Consider the following 17,482-nt stretch of genomic DNA (forward strand, 5'->3'; position numbering starts at 1 on the left):
GCAGAGCAGTGAGCAGTGAAGCTGAGCCTGGGACACCTGTGGAGCAGTGGCTGTAGGTGGAGAGCAGCAAACCCATCAGCCATTACCTGGGCTGATGCTTTTCAGAGCAGTGCAGGATGGCATGCCTGCATTCATGTCTGAAACCTGGCTCATGCCCTCAGACACAGAGATGTGTTTGCCCAGACAAGTGCCCTGGGGCTGGGCAGCAAATTGTGTGCCCAGGGGTGGCCGGGTTCCTTTCCCTCAGGTGTGGGAGCTGCATTGTGGCAGCCAGAAAAGGGCTGTTGCTCGGATTTCCTGAGGATGGCTGTCTCATCCACAGATGATTATTCACAAAACTTCTGAGTTGATATATTCTAAACCAATGCCCTTCCCCCCATCCCCGGAAAGTTATATTTGTTTAAAACTCTTTGTTTAAACTCTTGGCTTGCAGGTGGGGAAATATTGCTCATGCTTTGTTATGGAGGCAGCGTAATTCAGCTTCTCAGACTTCTGTGCAAAGGCTTGAACTACTGCCATTTAATGGGGAGTATTTTCCATTTTGCTTTTGCAAAATGAGCATCCGTGCAACCTGAAGATGGACCTTGTCACTGCCAAAGTGCACCTGATAAAAGTTGTTCCTTTTTCCTCAGCTCTGGCTCTGGCACAGGCTCGAGCAGCTGCTAAACATGGTTCTTATTGACATCTAAAGCTCAAAATCAATCTACCGAGTGATACCATATGCACATCTTTTTCCAAATCTTGTTGGTTGTCTCCTTTGCTGTCTTTAAGTGTGATTCAAATTGACATGTGAAGTTGGTGAAAGACTCTCCAGGGATTTCAGCAGGCTTTGAGGAGAAGTTGCTATACAAGGTGCAGAGTAGTCCATAAGGCACTTGAATAGATAATGGGAGATGTCAATGTTCTTTTTGGTGAGGATACTTATCTGCCTGCTCCCATTTTGTGCCTCTCTTTTCCTGTCTGGGAATAGTTAACTATGTCTTTCTGGTGAAAAACTACAAGATCAGTTGATAAAAAATACTAGATAATGCTAGTGTGTTGCTTCCATTACTGTTTTGTAAGTGTTAGATTTTAAAGAGCTCTTTGAAAGATCATCATTCACAGAACAAAATTTTAGGGGAAAAGTAACTGTTTCTCTCTAAACTTGATGAAAGGGATAAGCAAATCCCAAATCAGAACTGCTGCTGTGGATCAATGAGTGGCAAATTCTGTGCAGAGTATGGGATACATGTCTGCTTGTTTAAAAATAAAATCTGCTCAATTTCTACAAGGTTATGTTATTCCATGTCCTCAAATGCTGTAACAATCCTTTGTCCTTTACCTTGAGGAAACAGATAACTGAAAAAGAAGCTGGGAAATGGGAAAAAACAATGGGAAATAACAACAAAGGCATAAGCATTTTTATCTAAACCAAAGCAAAAAGTTTGGCTTAGGCAACACGATGCATCACCCCATGACTGTTGGTAGATGGCAGCCTCTGTCCTTGCACACAGGGGCGCTGGAAAATATTCCAGCTGCCTGCAAATGCTCTCACAGGCCTATGTGCTCCCACCTGCTGATACCCAAGCTCAGCAGGAGGAGAAAGAATTTGCCCGTTCGTAGCAATAAGTTTCAGAAGCAATCCCAAGCACAATCCAGCTTAGAGCTAATCATGAACGGGCTTTACTGCATGAATTAAGTGTTGGAACATGGATTTAGGAGATAGCTGCTGTTAGGGTATGTTTCCAATTGATAAGTATAGGCAAAAACCTTTCTGACATCTGCTCCACCGGGGGTCTTATCCTTCACTATCGAGGCGGCTGTGCTGGGGCCGAGCGGTTTCTCTCTGGAGCCAGGATAAAACTGGGTGTGTTGCCGCTGTGTTTGGCTGGAGCTGTGCGAGCCCACCCTGGTGATGACTCATCCTTGAGTGGCTCAGAATATCACACTGTGCCTCGCTGCTTCCCTGTTCCTATTACACTGATGCATTTGGGGCTCGCTCGGTGTTGGCGTTTCATTTACAAACCTTGCTTTTCCCATAAAGGAAAGATGGCTGCCAGCCCTGCTTTATCCTGATGTTCAGCACTTTTAGGTTTTTAGGAGCCTCTCCTGAATGACTTCAGATGGAAATTTTAAAGCACATTTTTAAAGCACCTTAGAAAGCACATTTTTCATAATATGATTTTTTTTTGGGTAGCCTCTCCTTTTTTATTTTTTTTCCTTCCAATACTGGTTGCTTCTGCATATGATTCAGACTAAATTTTCCTTTTTCTCCTTCAAGTGTTAAATCAAGATATTTAGGCCAGCAAAAGAGACCTGTATTCCTTCCCTGCCACCCTGTCTTTGAGTCCACGTATTTCAGCACCATTTTACAAGAATGAATGGAGTCAGATAAGCAGTGGAACAGATTTACAGGTCTCCTGTTTCCTTCTCCCTCACTCACAGACTGTTCCATTAAATCAGGTGCAGACATAGCTTGAAATTAAAGGACTGTGTCACCACAAGAGAAAATGGATAGAAATAAATCTACCTCTTCCTATTTTTTTTTGTTGGCTTTGTGAACCAGTTGTTCCAGGTGACATGGAATGAAGCTACTGACAGCTGAGAAGCAGTCATGAGGTAAGAGTCCAAATGCTGCAGTGGGTTTTGCAAAATCAACTGATAGACTTTCTGTGCAGTGAAAACACATGGGGGGCACATCCATGAAAGGGGCCATCCATCTCAGTTCTGTGTCATATACCAGGGGTTTAATCAGGCTTTAAAAATGCAGTAGAAAAGAGAGATGCATTGAGGACTAATCACCTCGATCATGTTTTTCAAAGTAGTGCTAGTGAGTGCTAGTGAACACACCTCCTTCCATGTCCTAGTGCACCACAGTGAGTCAGATTTATTAGAAACAAGGGAGGCTTTGTTAGTTAACATAAGAATATTGGAAAAAAAACCCTTCCATTGGTCTTCCCAATAGGCATGGAGTCAGAATTGCTGTTCTCCATATAGATGTGTAAGTCAGACACACACATTATTGCAAACCTTCAGCAGCCCAGTAGGAGAGCTCAGCTGTCCCCACTCCCTGCACTCAGCCACATTTATGTGGCTGTCTCTGGTCCACTTCAAGGCACAGCCATGCAGTCGAGCTGGAATAACCCCTGTGTCCCAGCACACTCGCTGCTGCCTGGCTGTCCCTGCTCCTGCTGGAATAACCCCTGTGTCCCAGCACACTCGCTGCTGCCTGGCTGTCTCTGCTCCTGCTGGAATAACCCCTGTGTCCCAGCACACTCGCTGCTGCCTGGCTGTCCCTGCTCCTGCTGGAATAACCTCTGTGTCCCAGCACACTCGCTGCTGCCTGGCTGTCCCTGCTCCCGCAGGAGCTGGCTGAGCGTGCCTCCGGTTGCCAGGATCGTGGAGCCTGCGGGAGCTGCGCCGCTCATGAACACTAGGTAGCTCCGTGGGATTTCCAAACTCCAGACAGATCTGTCGTAACTCTTTTGATAAATAGGTTTATCCGTTCAAGAATTAAATATTTGAAACTATACAGGGCAACATCAGCGTGCTGGAGTCATACTTTTGTCCCACAGGGCAGCACTGTGGGTGACTCCACATATCTGGAGGTACATAAAGATATGAGATAAGAGGAGCAGTACAGCTGTTGAGTGCACGTGCTGATTTCCAGTGCAACTCATACTTGAGCTCTTCAAGATCTGCCCTCTTCATTCAGGCACCTCTATAAAAACAGCTCACCAAAGTACTCAGGGAGTACAGTAAGTACTCAGTACACAGGGAGTACAGTAAGTACTCCCTGTGGAGTCTCCCATGAAGGTAAATCCCACTGATCAGTCTCATCCTGAGGCACAGCAGAAACAGCAATATCCCAATGCTGCTGCAGTGAGTGGTGCTTCACAAAGTGGGCACTTAAACACATGCCTTCATTTGTCCTCTGGAGAGAGGAGTTGCTTATAGCATTAAAAACATTCTGTATAATAAAAGTTCTGTCTTCCACCGACCATCAGCCTTGTTGCGATGTTTGCTTTGTCCTTATGACGATCATTAGTGGGAGGCTGGGCAGGGATGTGAAGTGCACTTAGAACTGAGCATATTCTGGTCTGTTTACATCAGTGCTTGCACAGAAGAGTTCAAACAACAAGCAGGGCAGATGCTCCTTTGGAGCCTCATCTCTGTGCTAAGGCTCTGGTTTCCAGGAAGCAATTTCTCCCTCAAGAATTATTTAATCAGAGAAAAATCTTCCGGTACTTACTGACACAACTGCTGCTGTATAGAACTTGTATCACAAAGAAAGAAGCCACAACATGGAATGGCTCTGAAAGCTGAATGTTTTTCTGAAGCTACAGGAGAAAGGCTGTGGAAGATTGTACATAGCAGTGCCACCTGCTATGCAAAATAACTTTCAAAGGTCAAACCTTTGACACTTAATCAGGTTCAAAAGGCATTTATTGTAGCAATTTTACCCGCAAGGTATTATTCATTAAATGCATTTCGCTTCTATTTCCTATGTTCAGAAAATGTGTTCTAGGCAGTCTGCAAGCTCTGCTATTGCAGGCCATTTCTGTGTGGCTGTGGAAAGAAATAAATTGGTACAATAAAAAAAAGGAAGAAAAGAGTAGTGTCTATGCTCCACTTAAAAGAAGGTGCATGTTAATTTGATTTGCTTAATGTGGATTTAATCAATGCAAACATAGATGGAGGAAGAGTGTCAGTGGGAGTAATGGGTCGTTTTTATTTCTCTTTTATTGCTTGACCTGATGAATCGATCTACCCCGTTGCTAGGAAAATCAGAATCATGCTGACATGAGCATCTGTCCTATGTAGACAGGGGAGAGTTTATGTTGCAATCTAGTGCTTAAAAGTCACAAACTTTCCACAAGTGGCTGATGCTTCACACAGTTCCTTACAAGGGTGAAAACAATGGTGTGGCGGAAGAGATGGGGTTTCCTCGGGTTCTTCTGTAGAGGTTTTTGAGATCCCGAGAAAGGCGAGAAGCCCCGGCGCGAGGAGAAGGGCAGGGGGCGGGAGTCGTCTGCCGAGTGTCGGCGACCCCTTCCCACGAGCGTGGGCACCTGCAGGGGGATGACACGTACGAAGAGCCGGGCTGGGGAGCCCTGGGGACCGCGGGCAGGACAAGTGGAGCCCCGGGCCGCCGCCGCGGGATGGAGTGCGGCACCAGGGCTGCGCCGGGGCCGGGACTGCGGGAGCCCCGAGCATCCCCGGCGGCGAACACCCCCCCCCCACCTCCCGGGACGCTCTGCCCGGCCCCTGTCCGTGGCCCTGCCCATGCTCTCCCCCTCCCCGAGGCGAACAGTGGCCGTCCCTCCCTGGGGACCCTGCGCGGTTGCGGAACCGGCGCCAGGTGCGGCGGGGCCGCCGCAGGACTACACGTCCCGGCGTGCCCGGCCCGGCGGGGCCGGCGCCTGCGCGGGGCTGCGGGGCCGCTCCGCGGTGCCACACCCCCGGGGGAGGGAGGCAGGAGCGCCCGAGCCCTCAAACCACCGGGGGAGCCGGCGGGGCGGAGGATGGAGTAGCGGGGCGCGGCGGAGCAGGCAGTGCGGGGAGCGCCGCCTCCGCCCGGGGAGCGCGGGGGAGCGGGCAGGCGGGCGGGGATGATGCGCGGGGGGACAGCGCGCTAGGGGCAGGAGGCGGGTGGTCGCCCGGAGACTCCGCACCTCGGAGTGACGTCCTGCTGCAGTGCCGCTGCCTGCGCTGCCCGAGCTCGTCAATGGAGCTGGAAAACATCGTTGCCAACACCGTTTTGCTGAAAGCCAGGGAAGGTGAGAGAGCGGCGGGAGGGGAGAGGGGGCTGGAGCATCCTTGTCGCAGTCGCCCCTCCGCGGAGCGATGCCCGCGGGATGCGGGCGGGCACCGGTGGGGATGCGCGCCGGTCCCGCTGGCGGCGGCTGTCGGGGTGCCATGTGGCTCTGCCGGCGTTGGAAACGGCTTGTTTGAGACAGAGCCACGGTGAAAAGGAAAATACCGCTGTTTTTCCCTGTGCGCGGGGGTTTGGGAAAGGAAGTGAATGAGATTGCAGAGATTACAATATTCACCCATCTCTTCCTTCCCCCTTCCCGCCTCCCCCCCTCAAATCTGGTCCCACAGATTGTGCTATTTCAGCGTCTATTGTTAAAGGTCAGCTGCAGATGCATTCATTCAAAAGAGCTTAGCAAATCTGCAAATAGCTTTCCGCGCCGTGTGGTGAGACCGGCAGGATCGTATCGCTTCCCCGTACAGTCATTGCCTTATTCGGCGTTATTAGGTGAGATCATGTTGCTGCAAACATGCCCATTGTTGAGAGCGTGTTTGTCCCCGGCCGGAGCCGGCCGGAGGGGCTGGGGGCTGTACCCCGCCCGCGGCTGGCGCGGGGGTCTCCCAGCGGGGGCTGTCCCCCGCGGCCGCCGCCGCGCTCGGGCACCGGGGATGCTCCGGGCGATGCCGGAGCCGCCGGCACGGAGCCGCCGCTGCTCGGAGCGGGGCGCCCTGCAGAGACGCTCGGCTGCCGGCTGCAGCGGGGGCTCCGGCAGCATCCCCGTCCCGACCCCGAGGGCTCGCAGAAGCGAACCGCGACAACCACCGGTGGATCGGGCTCCCGGCGCATTCTTTCCCCCCGTGGGGAACGGACGCGGTTTCCTCTCCCCGCGCGGGCGGAAATCCTCCCGCGGCCGCGGGGCGCGGAGCCGGGCGCTGGGCACGGCGGGGCCGGAGCTCGGGGCTCCCCGCGGAGCCCCGTCCGCCCGGGAGCATCCCTCCGGCTGCAGCGGGAGCGCCACGCACAAGCAACACGTCTTACAGCTGCGGCATCGCTGCCAAGACGCGATCGCCTTCTGTCTGCTCCAGCCCATTTTTATGTTTGTGTTTATTTACTTGCTTGCTGCTTAAAATAAGGCATTTTTCCAAGCCCTTGGTCAGAGTTTCTTCCCTGAGAGCACTTGCTGGAGCAGGCGTTTTTAGGTGCGGTACAACCTGCAGCCTGTTCTCCACTGCCCGCCGGAGCGCTGGAGCTGCCTGCGAGCGAGGCTGTGCACCGCTTGGGTGGGCTTCAGCTCCGGCCACTCTGAAGCTGTGGAACTACGGGTAAAGCAGCGTTCATTTTCTAAGAGAGATCATTCAAATAGTCCGCCCCTGGAGCGATCCTTTTGCTGGGAAAATAACTCAAATTGTAAAATAGTGTTTATATAACTCACAGGCTGTTGAACTTTTGAGGCTTAGTTAAAGAGTAAAGTCCTGAGATCCTCCCAAAAAAGCTCTACAAATAATAAGGGCAAAGGTGTTCAGTAGATCAGTGAATTATAACTTTTTGACTTCTGATGGAGATCTTTTATTTTCTGTTGTCATTTTTAATGTTGTTTCGGATGCAGTTGTTGCTACCAGTCATACAATACTGGTTTAGATTTCAGTAGAATTTAAGAATACTTTAAAGGACTGGTATTAATTACAGTTATTGTGTGTTGTTTACAGAGGGCTGATATTTTGCAAGTAATTTTAAATGTGCTGCTCAGTTTTATGGTCCTTTTCTACCATTCTCAGGAAGATGGTTACAGTCATGTTGCCTTATTGTGTTAGAGTTTCAATAAAGAAACTGTTAGCTATAATCCAAATGGCAGAAATTTATCAAGATTTCCTCCAAACTACATTGCAAGTGTTCTCTAAACCATGTATGAACCTCCTACAACAATTTTTGGAGGCCTGGTGCTAATTTATTTTAAAGCTGGGGGGTTTTTTTTTGTGGGGTTGTTTTTTTTTTTTTTGAGGGGATATGAAATTTTTTTAAAGGAAGAACAAGGGCAAATGATGTACATGACAAGAGAGCCACAAGTGTTATTGCTGTATGAGATGGGTTGCCACACTTTAGTTATTGTTGCAGGCTGCTGTGAGTAAAGTTGTTTTAAAATTTGCAGTGAATAATGTAGGTGGCTTTCATTGCAGATGAAGAAGGCAGACAACATATGTAAGACCAAGAGTAAAAGCAAGTTAATACATTGAAGATTATAGTATCTAAAAATAAGTTTGTTCCAGGTTCTGGAGACTCCATCAACAGATTTAGCTGGGTGAATGTGTAGCCAAAGCCAAGTATGTGCCTGTGTGTTTCCAATTGTAGAGTCAAAATCAAAAGCTGTATTAGCTCAATCACATGCTGGTTAGTGCCTGCAGTGTGGTCCTTAATGTTAGGAGGAGAAGAATGATGGAACCACTCTGCAAATGTTAATAAAGGCAGAAGTTTTGTCAGAATTGCAAGAAGAACACAAACCTACTCTCAGTAGCAAAGAGAATATCAAGGAGAGGTTTAGGTAGAGCTGCAGTGTGAAACCCAGCAGAGAGGACGTTTGAGGGAGTCAGAAGTAGGGCTGAGTGCCCACCACAAATGTTTTATAGCAAATATTGGTTTAAATTTTGCAACTCTTTTGCTCTGGCCTTGGTAGCTTTTTTTTTTTTTTCCCTGTAGTCCCTTGTCTAAGTTCCTTCACCCCTGATGTAATGTAAGCTTTTTAGCTGAAGTACCAGGGGGCAAGTTCTATAACTGCTACACAAGTACTTGCACTTAAATCCTGATGATCACAATGAGAAGCACACCCAGAATTAACTGGTGCCATGTGATACATGAGTAATCTTATTAGAGCAACAAAAAGAGTAAATGTGGTTCACATACAAAAATGCATTTCAATGAATAATTTTGAACAGAGAATAAATTTCAGGAAATTTTAATATTTTTGCAGAATATGGAGGTTTTGACACAAAATTACACATAAGTCACTTGTTATACTCAGAAGTCTGTCAGTTTGAACATGTAAGAATGGAGATTTACTGCATTTGAAAGTCCATTCATTATTTATTAGGATTAAATTTATGCTTTTTCCTCAACTGTAATTTCTCATTTCTTGAATGCAAAGTCCCATTTCACAAATCACTAATCCCTTTTCAGACTGAACAGAAAATACATCTGGTTTAATTATAGGAACCAAATAGGTATTTGGGAACTATCTAGCATTGCCTGGGGAGAAGAATGAGCTAAGAAGGGAAGGCTAGAAAGATGAGAGTCATAAAAAGAAAATCAAAACAATAACAATTGCAGTCATTTTGGATTGAGTAAGAACCCCAGATTATGAGGTGGTAAAACATTTATCTGGATCTTCATGGCATCATAGAATGGTTGAGTTGGAAGGGACCTTAAATCCCATCCAGTGCCACCCCCTGCCATGTCAGGGACACCTTCCACTGTCCCAGGGTGCTCCCAGCCCTGTCCAGCCGGGCCTTGGACACTGCCAGGGATTGGGATCCACAGCTTCTCTGGGCACCCTGTTCCAAGGCCTCACCACCCTCCCAGGGAACAATTCCTTCCCAATATCCCATCCATCCCTGCCCTCTGGCAGTGTAAAGCCATTTCACTGCCCTTTCTTTTCATCAGCCTTCCTGTTCCTGAGTCTCAGCAGTGGTGGCTGAGGCTCAGAGCCACCCAGCCACGAGCACTGGAGATCCACCAGCTGCCAGTCCAGGCTGGGCAGGGAGTCCCAGGTCACCTTCTAAACTTGTGATTTGGCAGAGGGCATCATCAGAAACAAGGAGCCAGGAGAGACCAAGAACTAAGTCTCCCAAGGTCTCAGAGGAACTAAAGTTCCAGAATTTCAGTTGTATCCACAGAGTCTTGAATCTATCCTTACCTGTCAAAAGCAATAAACTGATAAAAGACAAGTCTTTCAGAGAGGCTGATAATTAAACTACAGTGTTTGTAATAAAAATAAACAATATGGTCTGAAAAGCATGACCAAGGCATGGTGATTACCTGAATACTCTTCCTCATGAACTGTTCCATCCCAGCCATAAGATCAGCCTGCCCTGATGTTTCCTGCTGCTTCTGTGGGCATGAGCTTCCTCAGACAACCCAAAACACATTTCAAAACAGAAATACAACTTTACTCTGAAATTGAAAAATCCTTAAAGTTTGTGCAGACAGACAATTCTCACCACTTTGAAGTTCTCATGATAACTGTGATGTCTAATTTAGTCATTAGTTTTAAAGCAGCCACTTTGGAAGATGAACTGTGTTTTTTTGTCAAACCTAGAGTTTCTGAAGCACAAAGTTTACCATGTTAAAGGAGAAAAAAAAAATCTTCAACCACTGAAACACAATGCAAATGTTTTTTTCCCTTTTTAGGTAGGCTGGAATTCTAAAATAAGCTTATTTATGGCACCCAAGCAGAGCCTCCTATTGGCCTAGACAAAAGGGGTGACCTTTTATATGCTCAGAATCTTTTGATGCGTGCACACTGATGCCATATAACATTCAAAATATTCATAAATTGCTGTATTTTTAGCTTGCTTTTTGTAGGATGATCACAGGAGAGATTTGTGTGTGTCCGTACTGGCAGAGGACAAGCAATAAATCCTAAACATGAAGCGTGGTTGCTTTCCAAGAACTTGGCTGAGGAGCAGTTGGAAAAAGGGCAGGAGAACAATGAAAAGCATATTTTGAAGGAAAGAAGGTGGCTGTAGTGGCAGCCAAAACTCTATGGAGAATATGGTTATTGCAACTTCATTAACCACTGCACTGAATGCAGAATCTAAGGTCCTGTCCTCCATCCCTTGAAGTTAACCCAAAATGCATTGTATGAAAAACATTGTGAGCAGAGGAAGCTTCCATGTGGTATCTCAGTTTAGTTTTCTTTTTAGAGTTCAAGAGAAGCTCACCACTGTAATAACTTTCAAAAAACAGTAATTCAAGAATGGAGTCAGCCATTGCTTCAGATGCAACAGGGTGCTTTCAAGCAGTAGTTTAAAAAAATTAGTGTCTTGGAACCATTTATTCCTGGGGGAAAAAAGGTACCTGGAAGAGCCAAGACTATCTCATTATATTTTAAACAAGGAAATTCAGAAAAGAAGATTTTTCAGACCTTTCTGAAAAGAATGTTCAAGTCTGAGTCACGTCAAAGGTTCTTTTTAGAGAAGGCAATTAGTTTGGTAGCCACACCTGGCTTAGGGCAAATGTGTGTGTTTGTAGAACATGCTTGAAGTATATCTCTTGTGTTGGTTTTTTAGCATATTTTGATAGCAGGGCTGATGTAGAGTAAGGTAGAGCTGTAGCTGTGCCCTTGGTGGACACTCTGGGGTTCTCCAGTCTGCAGACATGAGCAGCAGGGCTGGGGATGTGGCAATGCTGGAGAAATCAGGAGCTCTTCCATCCAAACTTTTTCACTGGAGAGAGGACCACGCTCCTTCCTGTGTTGTTGTGTGGAACTGCTATGGGCTGATTGCTATCTGTCTTGTTGGGTTTGTAGGCATTTAAAAATATTTATAGTGAGCCAGGTTATTAACACAGAGAACCTATTATGTAGTAAAACTTTTAGTACAAATGTTAACTGTGGAGGTTTGAGTAGAACTACTTACATCTGCTCCATTAATCTCATGGGATTGCTTTCCTCAAGTGCAAAATAATAAATCTAAGAAGAGACTGCCTGTCTCTGTTATCAGTATGTTCTTTTTCTGAGAAGGTTTTAACTTAGTGTCGCTGAAATGATCCACTCAGAAAAGAATTTTCAGTACTTATACAAGACATTAACATAACTTTATGACTCTTTTTTTTTTCTTAGTTAAGAATACTCTGAGAACTTAGTCAAAAACACCCAAAAGAGATGGTTTTAGTGATGCTCTGCTGAGTGTTGCCAGAGCAGCAGCACGTGGACCAAACCAGCCCACGTGTCTTTGTGATAAACAGTTCCAGAATGAAAGTTTTAAACACAGTCATACCCCAAGATGAGCCCTACCTGTCCATGCCTTTGTCCCCAGTGAGCTGGGTTGGCATGTGCTGCCCCATTTTGAAGGAGAAACAGCTTAAAGAGGAATTCAGCAGCTCTGATTTTGCTGCTTTAGGCCCTGTGGGTATGTCACACCTGCTTGGTGGCTGATATTGCTTCCTTTTTCCTTTATACCTGTGGACAGCACAATATGTTACTCCTGGAAAAAAATACACAACAAAGACCCCACAACTGCACCCTGGCTGGCTTCTTGGGAGATGAGCTCCCTTTCCAGGTACTGCTGTGCTAGCTGAGAGCTGCCAGTGATCTCTTCCCAGCTCAGAGGATGAAGACCTGTGTGCTGAGGACTTGGATGCTTGCAGGGAAGGGTCTGAAGCCCCAGTTGTGTAGTCAGACTTACTGCAGATGTGTTCTGATCCTCACAAACCTCAAAACTGACTGCCAGGATGGGGCAGAGTAGAGACACCAGTTGTGGTTTTGTTGTTCAGCTGACTGATTCTTCTCCCACACTGGTTTCCTGCCAGTGTTACACTGTGGATGACTTCTGGTTTGTATTGATCCAGGGAAAGCTACAATATCACATCAGGATCCATATTGTTGCACTGAAAAACTTTAAAAGCAGATTGTTTTACCAAAGCAGTTACTGTGCTTATAAAAAAATTCAACCAAATAAATACAGGACAGAAAATTGGGAGTTAGGGATCTAACTCATGCTCATCTGAGATCTTCCCCTGCATCTTTATTTTGAAAATATTCTGTGTGCTGTATGAGTTTTTTGTGTGGCAGTGGGGAAGAAAATAATTGGTTACCCCCTATTTGTACTGGCATGTAATCTAAACAATAACAAGATGATATAATCCTAATATTTCTTTAAGACCACAGGATGTGAAATTAAATTAAAAGGCCAGGAAAATAAAGAACCCTGCAGTTTGATTACACTCAGCTGGATTATCTTTGTAATTATTTTCCTTGGAAGATTTAAAAATGCGTACGGCTTTGTGAAAAAGATTAAGTAGGGAAACCAAAATTAAAGTAAACAATCTAAAGAAAATATTGCAAAGATGATGGGTATTTTACTTAATTAAAAAAAATGCACCAATTTGCCTGTTAAAAATGAAAGGATGGAACAAAACACAGGTGAGGAGGAAGATGGATGAGGCTGTTCCACTGGCTCAGCTGCTTCTAGCTCATATAATGTCCTTTCAGACATAGTTAAAAAACTGTCAAAAGCAGTTATTTAGGGAAGAAGGGCAGGCTGAAAGGAGCAGAATTACACACAGGTACTCAAGCCTCAATTCAGACCTGGGAGCAAATAGTGAAGGTTGTCTGTGTTCCAGGATGAGAATAGTTATTCACAGAGAAGTTTCTGGTGGTGCAGCCAAGGCTGAAAAATGTCTCTATCCATCATTTCCAGCACCTAGGGATGTGTTTGCTATGCATGAGTAGTCCCATGGACTTCGTGGGCTCTGCTTGCTGGTTGGAAATGCAGCTTGTTTGTGCTCAGGCATCAGCCAGCTCTCACTGCAGCAGAGCTGTTCCAGGCAGTAAAACCACATGGATGGAGCTAAGGGGAAACTACTGGAAGCCACTGGGAAAGGCCTACTACGTCATCTTGTCCCTGGTCTGCCATGTACTTTTTAAGGTATGAAACATTTTGGTATAAAAATGACTCCATTTATGGGTCTGTCTCTCTAGATTTTTTATAATGAGCCCAAGAAATCTTGGTTATATTTTTTTTCTTACTCCCATCTCCTTTACTCGTGGAATCCCTTTTGTACAGTTTTCATTTTTCCAGGTACTTTCTGTTCCTCACCAGTTACAGTCTTTGCCAAGTTGAGCAGGATTTGTTCTTTCCTTCTCTCAGCCTGTCAGCTTGGATGGCTCAGCTCAGCTTTTGTGCATTCAGCATTGAAGTTCCCTGCTGGTGGTGGCTTCCTTGGCCACGCAGGGAGGCTGAACCTGCTCCTCACCCTGCCCCACCTCAAAACCAGCCAGAACAGCTTCTGTGCTGGGGACAGGCCCTGGGGAAGGGGCAGGACCCCCAGGGTATTTCATCAGGGTATTTCTGGGCAGTTTCTCCCGCTGAGGTTGCTGGTGGAGCTCCCTGTTGTCCCCAGGATGCCGGAGGGGCGGTGAATAAGCTGGAGCAGCTATTTTTTGCCTTGCTTGAGTATTCTCTTGGGTCCCATTGAATGCATGATTTCACTATGAGCCTGGCTTTTCCTGGTAGGCTGAGGTTATGTTGCAAGTTCTAGAAGTTACCGTATTTTTCATACAATACTTCTTTTGCTTCACTACTCAAAGAGACCATCTTTACCTTGTGTGGGAGTGGAGAATGATGATTTTTTGGATGCTGTTTGCTCGTTCCCAGTGCTCCTGAACCCATCCCTTTTTCCTAGCATCATTCTCCCAGTGAATAAATTTGTATGATTTTATTTCCTTTCCCTGTTGGAATAGTCCAAACTTTTCTAGACCAAAATTCCCATATTTTGTACTTCCCACTTCTCTGTCTAGTTTATTTTCCCTGTCTTCTGTTTCTGACACCACCTTTGAATTTGAGAAGTCTTTGATGTTCTGTTTAAAACACATTTAATTAGTTTGGATTAAATGTCAGTTTCCTGGCCACATGTAAGGCTTTATGTATTTACACACTCCTATTATCCTTGGTTGCTCTTTGGTCAGTGTTTAGTCTGTGTGACAAGGCTCCTGTCTAAAATTACCGAAACTGTTCTTTTTTTCCTCTCCATGCATGTGTTAGTAAAGGCCTTCATGTCTCTATAGGAAGTCTTTATTTACAATGAAAGCTTTAGACTCTGCCTGCCTCAGAGTTCCTTCTCAATTTTATCTTGTGTGTCCTGGAAAAGGGTCTACCTGCCAAGAGAATGGAAAAATTCTGTAACACCACAGTGGTGTTCACTTAGCAGCATCTGCAGAAGGCACTGATGGAAGATCTCCTCTTGTGGGATAAAAAAAAGCTTAAAAAAGGAGAGAAATGCAGCTGGAAGAAGAGGAGCTTCAGAAACAAAGGGAAGATGTCAATGATGCCAAGTGAAAACAGCACCAGTGAGTCCTCCGTGACACTTCCGTCAAAATATTCCTGTAGGCAGTGCAAGGAACTGACACCTTTAACAAGCTGATGAGTTGGAAAGAAAGGATGCCAGGCTAAATCATCATTTAGCCAAGGTTGCCAGAATCTCTGTGGAAGATATAGATATGTGTAGATACATATTCATTCATACTGGTGTTGTTTAATGCTTGTCCTTAGCTTTCTGCTGATTTCATCTTCCTCTTCCCCCTAAGGTTAGGTCTTGTTTCTTCCTGGGGATGAAGATTATATTGGAAATCTCTTTCAGCCAATGTTCTCTCTTCCATCTTCTTCAGTTTTGGTTGTTATGGACGTGGTTTCTTTATTTTCCCAGTGCTCTGGGTCTCTATGAAGGAGGAGAGGTTTTAGTGAAAGGAACTCTGGAAATCAATAGGGTTGCTTTTTGTAGGGGTGATCTTGCTACTTGCACAGCAAGCCTTTCTCCTGCAGCAATCAGTGGAACAACCTACTTTTCCTCTTTTGCTGCACAAAAATGCAGCTGCTCACTGTGCAAGTTTTGCAGATATTTTACTTGGCTATCAGTAATGGAAAATTAAGGGAATCTAGACACTCATCCTTAATCTTTCTATGAGAGGAAGGAGAGTTGCCCAGTGCAACATTTGGAAGCTGTGAAAAAGCTTACAAATACAGGAGTTTGGACTAATCTATGAATAAACCCTTTCTGTCTCCCTCCTTAGCAATTCCACATCTACATTCCATCTTTGCATCATGGTTTTGTGTTTTCTGAGGATGCCAAATTACAAATCATACGTTGAGTGAGAATTCCTCCTGAAGCACACATCTGGGAAAGTTTGTGCTTTGTTTATTTCAGCAGCAGCAGAGTTTTTGGGAAGAACTATGCAGATGATTTACACATGATGTAAGGTTCTCTCAGGGTTACCATACACCTGTCCTGCAAGCTTTGTGTGTTTAGTGTGCACCTCCTTTCACTCTTTGCTGGGTGAGAGACAGGAGTGATTCAGGAATGAAAAAAACCCACTCTGGTTTGGAGAGCTGGTGATAGAACAGAAAAACATTTGAAGTAAATCTTCTTCTTGTCACATGTCACTGATGGACACTGAACAGCAGCAGGTGCCTGTGGAAAGCCTTGGATATCACAATGCCTCCTCAGGCTGATTGTTTCAGCCTCCCATTCAAGGGGCTTACTGAGCAGAAGGGACCCTGTAGGACTTAACTATCCTTTGTGAATTTATTTAATCCATTTTTTTGGATCACATTTCTGCTTTTGGCCTGAGCAGCTTTCTGTGGTGATGAGTTCCATCATGTAAGAGAAGCATGCAAGCTTCCCCACATGTGTCCTTCATGAGGGACTTGGTCAATGTATGACTTATGTTCTGGCAGCCTCAGAAAGCAGTCATTGTGAAGACGTGGAAGTGTCTTGGAGGGGGAAGAAAGGGAATTATCCACAAATAAATAAAATATTTCTGGGGTTTTGCTGTGTTGGTTTGGTTTTAACTTTTTTTTTTTTTTTTAAACATGTTGATTTCATTGCTTCTGTGATTTATATTACACCATCCATGATTTTATAACCTTTTATCATGTCTTCTTATAAATAGTGTATCTCCATGCTGAAAGGTCCAAGTCTGTCATCTCTGATCCTCTGCATCTTCTAATTCTGTGTCCTTTATTTGAATTGGGTGACCAAAACTACCTGGCACTGTGGTGTGCACTGTGGGCAGTGGCACAGTGATGCTGACCACTTTGCACTTTCTTCTTGTCACCATTTTAACTTGATGTTTGTTTGTGTTTTTTTCCCCACTGCCACAAGTGTTCATTACTCGGCCTATTGATGGTGACCTCAGAAATTTGTCTCCTGAGCTCTGCAGTGTTTAATTTGGAGCCCATTGTTTGGTGGATATAGCAAGAGTTGTTTTCTTTCGTGAGCAATACTGTGCTGACACAGAATATAGTTTCTTTTCCCTCCTAATTTTTAAGTGATTTAGTACTGCAAAATGCTCCTGCAACTCTTTGCAGGCTGTTTTTGTTACAACTGTCCTGAAGAAATTCATCTTGGCAGCAGGTGCCATCTTGTTATTTATCTCTTTTCCAGACCATTTATAAAATACACTGAAGGTCTGAGTCCTGTTGCAGATCTCTGTGGCACCCTGTGAGCTGCCCTGCTCCACTGTCAAATTCTTATCCCTGATTTTCCATCTTGTCAGCTGCTACTGACTCACAGCAGGGTCCCTTCTCCAGAAACAGTTTAGTTTCTTAAGAATTGTTGGGGAAGGTCACTGCCAAGAAAATCACAGTTCAAAAGTGTCAAAATCCACCTGCCCAGGCAGCTGTGAGTACAGCCAACTTCTTCCAGAGGTGGGGAGGAGAAGGGAATGAGAAATGTAGGAATTTGCCAGCTGATGGCAGTGTTTGAAGGAGCCATTCCTGAGACAACTGAAGATTGGCAAAGAAATGAGGGTTGCACCAAGGGCTGAGGGACAAGGTCCCAGGTGAACACTTAAAATGGGCACTGTGAAATGCACCCATCAAATCTCTGGGCTGTTGTAAGGTCACTGGTCACCCCTGATGCCCCAGAGGATTGTGATACCTGCCAGTGGGCCACTGGCCACTACACACTGAAAAATGAGCCCCCACCCCATCCCCAAACCCTGCCAATCATGGGAGCAACAAAAATAAAAGAAAATGAGAG

The 17,482-nt window shown here is 45.5% G+C and overlaps 1 protein-coding gene across 2 annotated transcripts in view; it reads left to right on the plus strand.

Moving 5' to 3' along the window:
* The first annotated feature begins 5,528 nt into the window (after nt 1-5,528).
* Nucleotides 5,529-17,482, plus strand: part of GRK5 (G protein-coupled receptor kinase 5) — a 154,651-nt gene continuing 142,697 nt past the window's right edge. For both annotated transcript variants that reach the window (XM_059852054.1, XM_059852056.1), the window contains exon 1: nt 5,529-5,759. In XM_059852054.1, coding sequence (XP_059708037.1) covers nt 5,708-5,759 — 52 coding nt within the window. In that variant the 5' untranslated portion in view covers nt 5,529-5,707. The remainder of the gene's footprint in view (nt 5,760-17,482) is intronic.

Source organism: Haemorhous mexicanus, chromosome 7 (genome assembly GCF_027477595.1).
Source record: "Haemorhous mexicanus isolate bHaeMex1 chromosome 7, bHaeMex1.pri, whole genome shotgun sequence".
Classification (NCBI taxonomy): Eukaryota; Metazoa; Chordata; class Aves; order Passeriformes; family Fringillidae; genus Haemorhous; species Haemorhous mexicanus.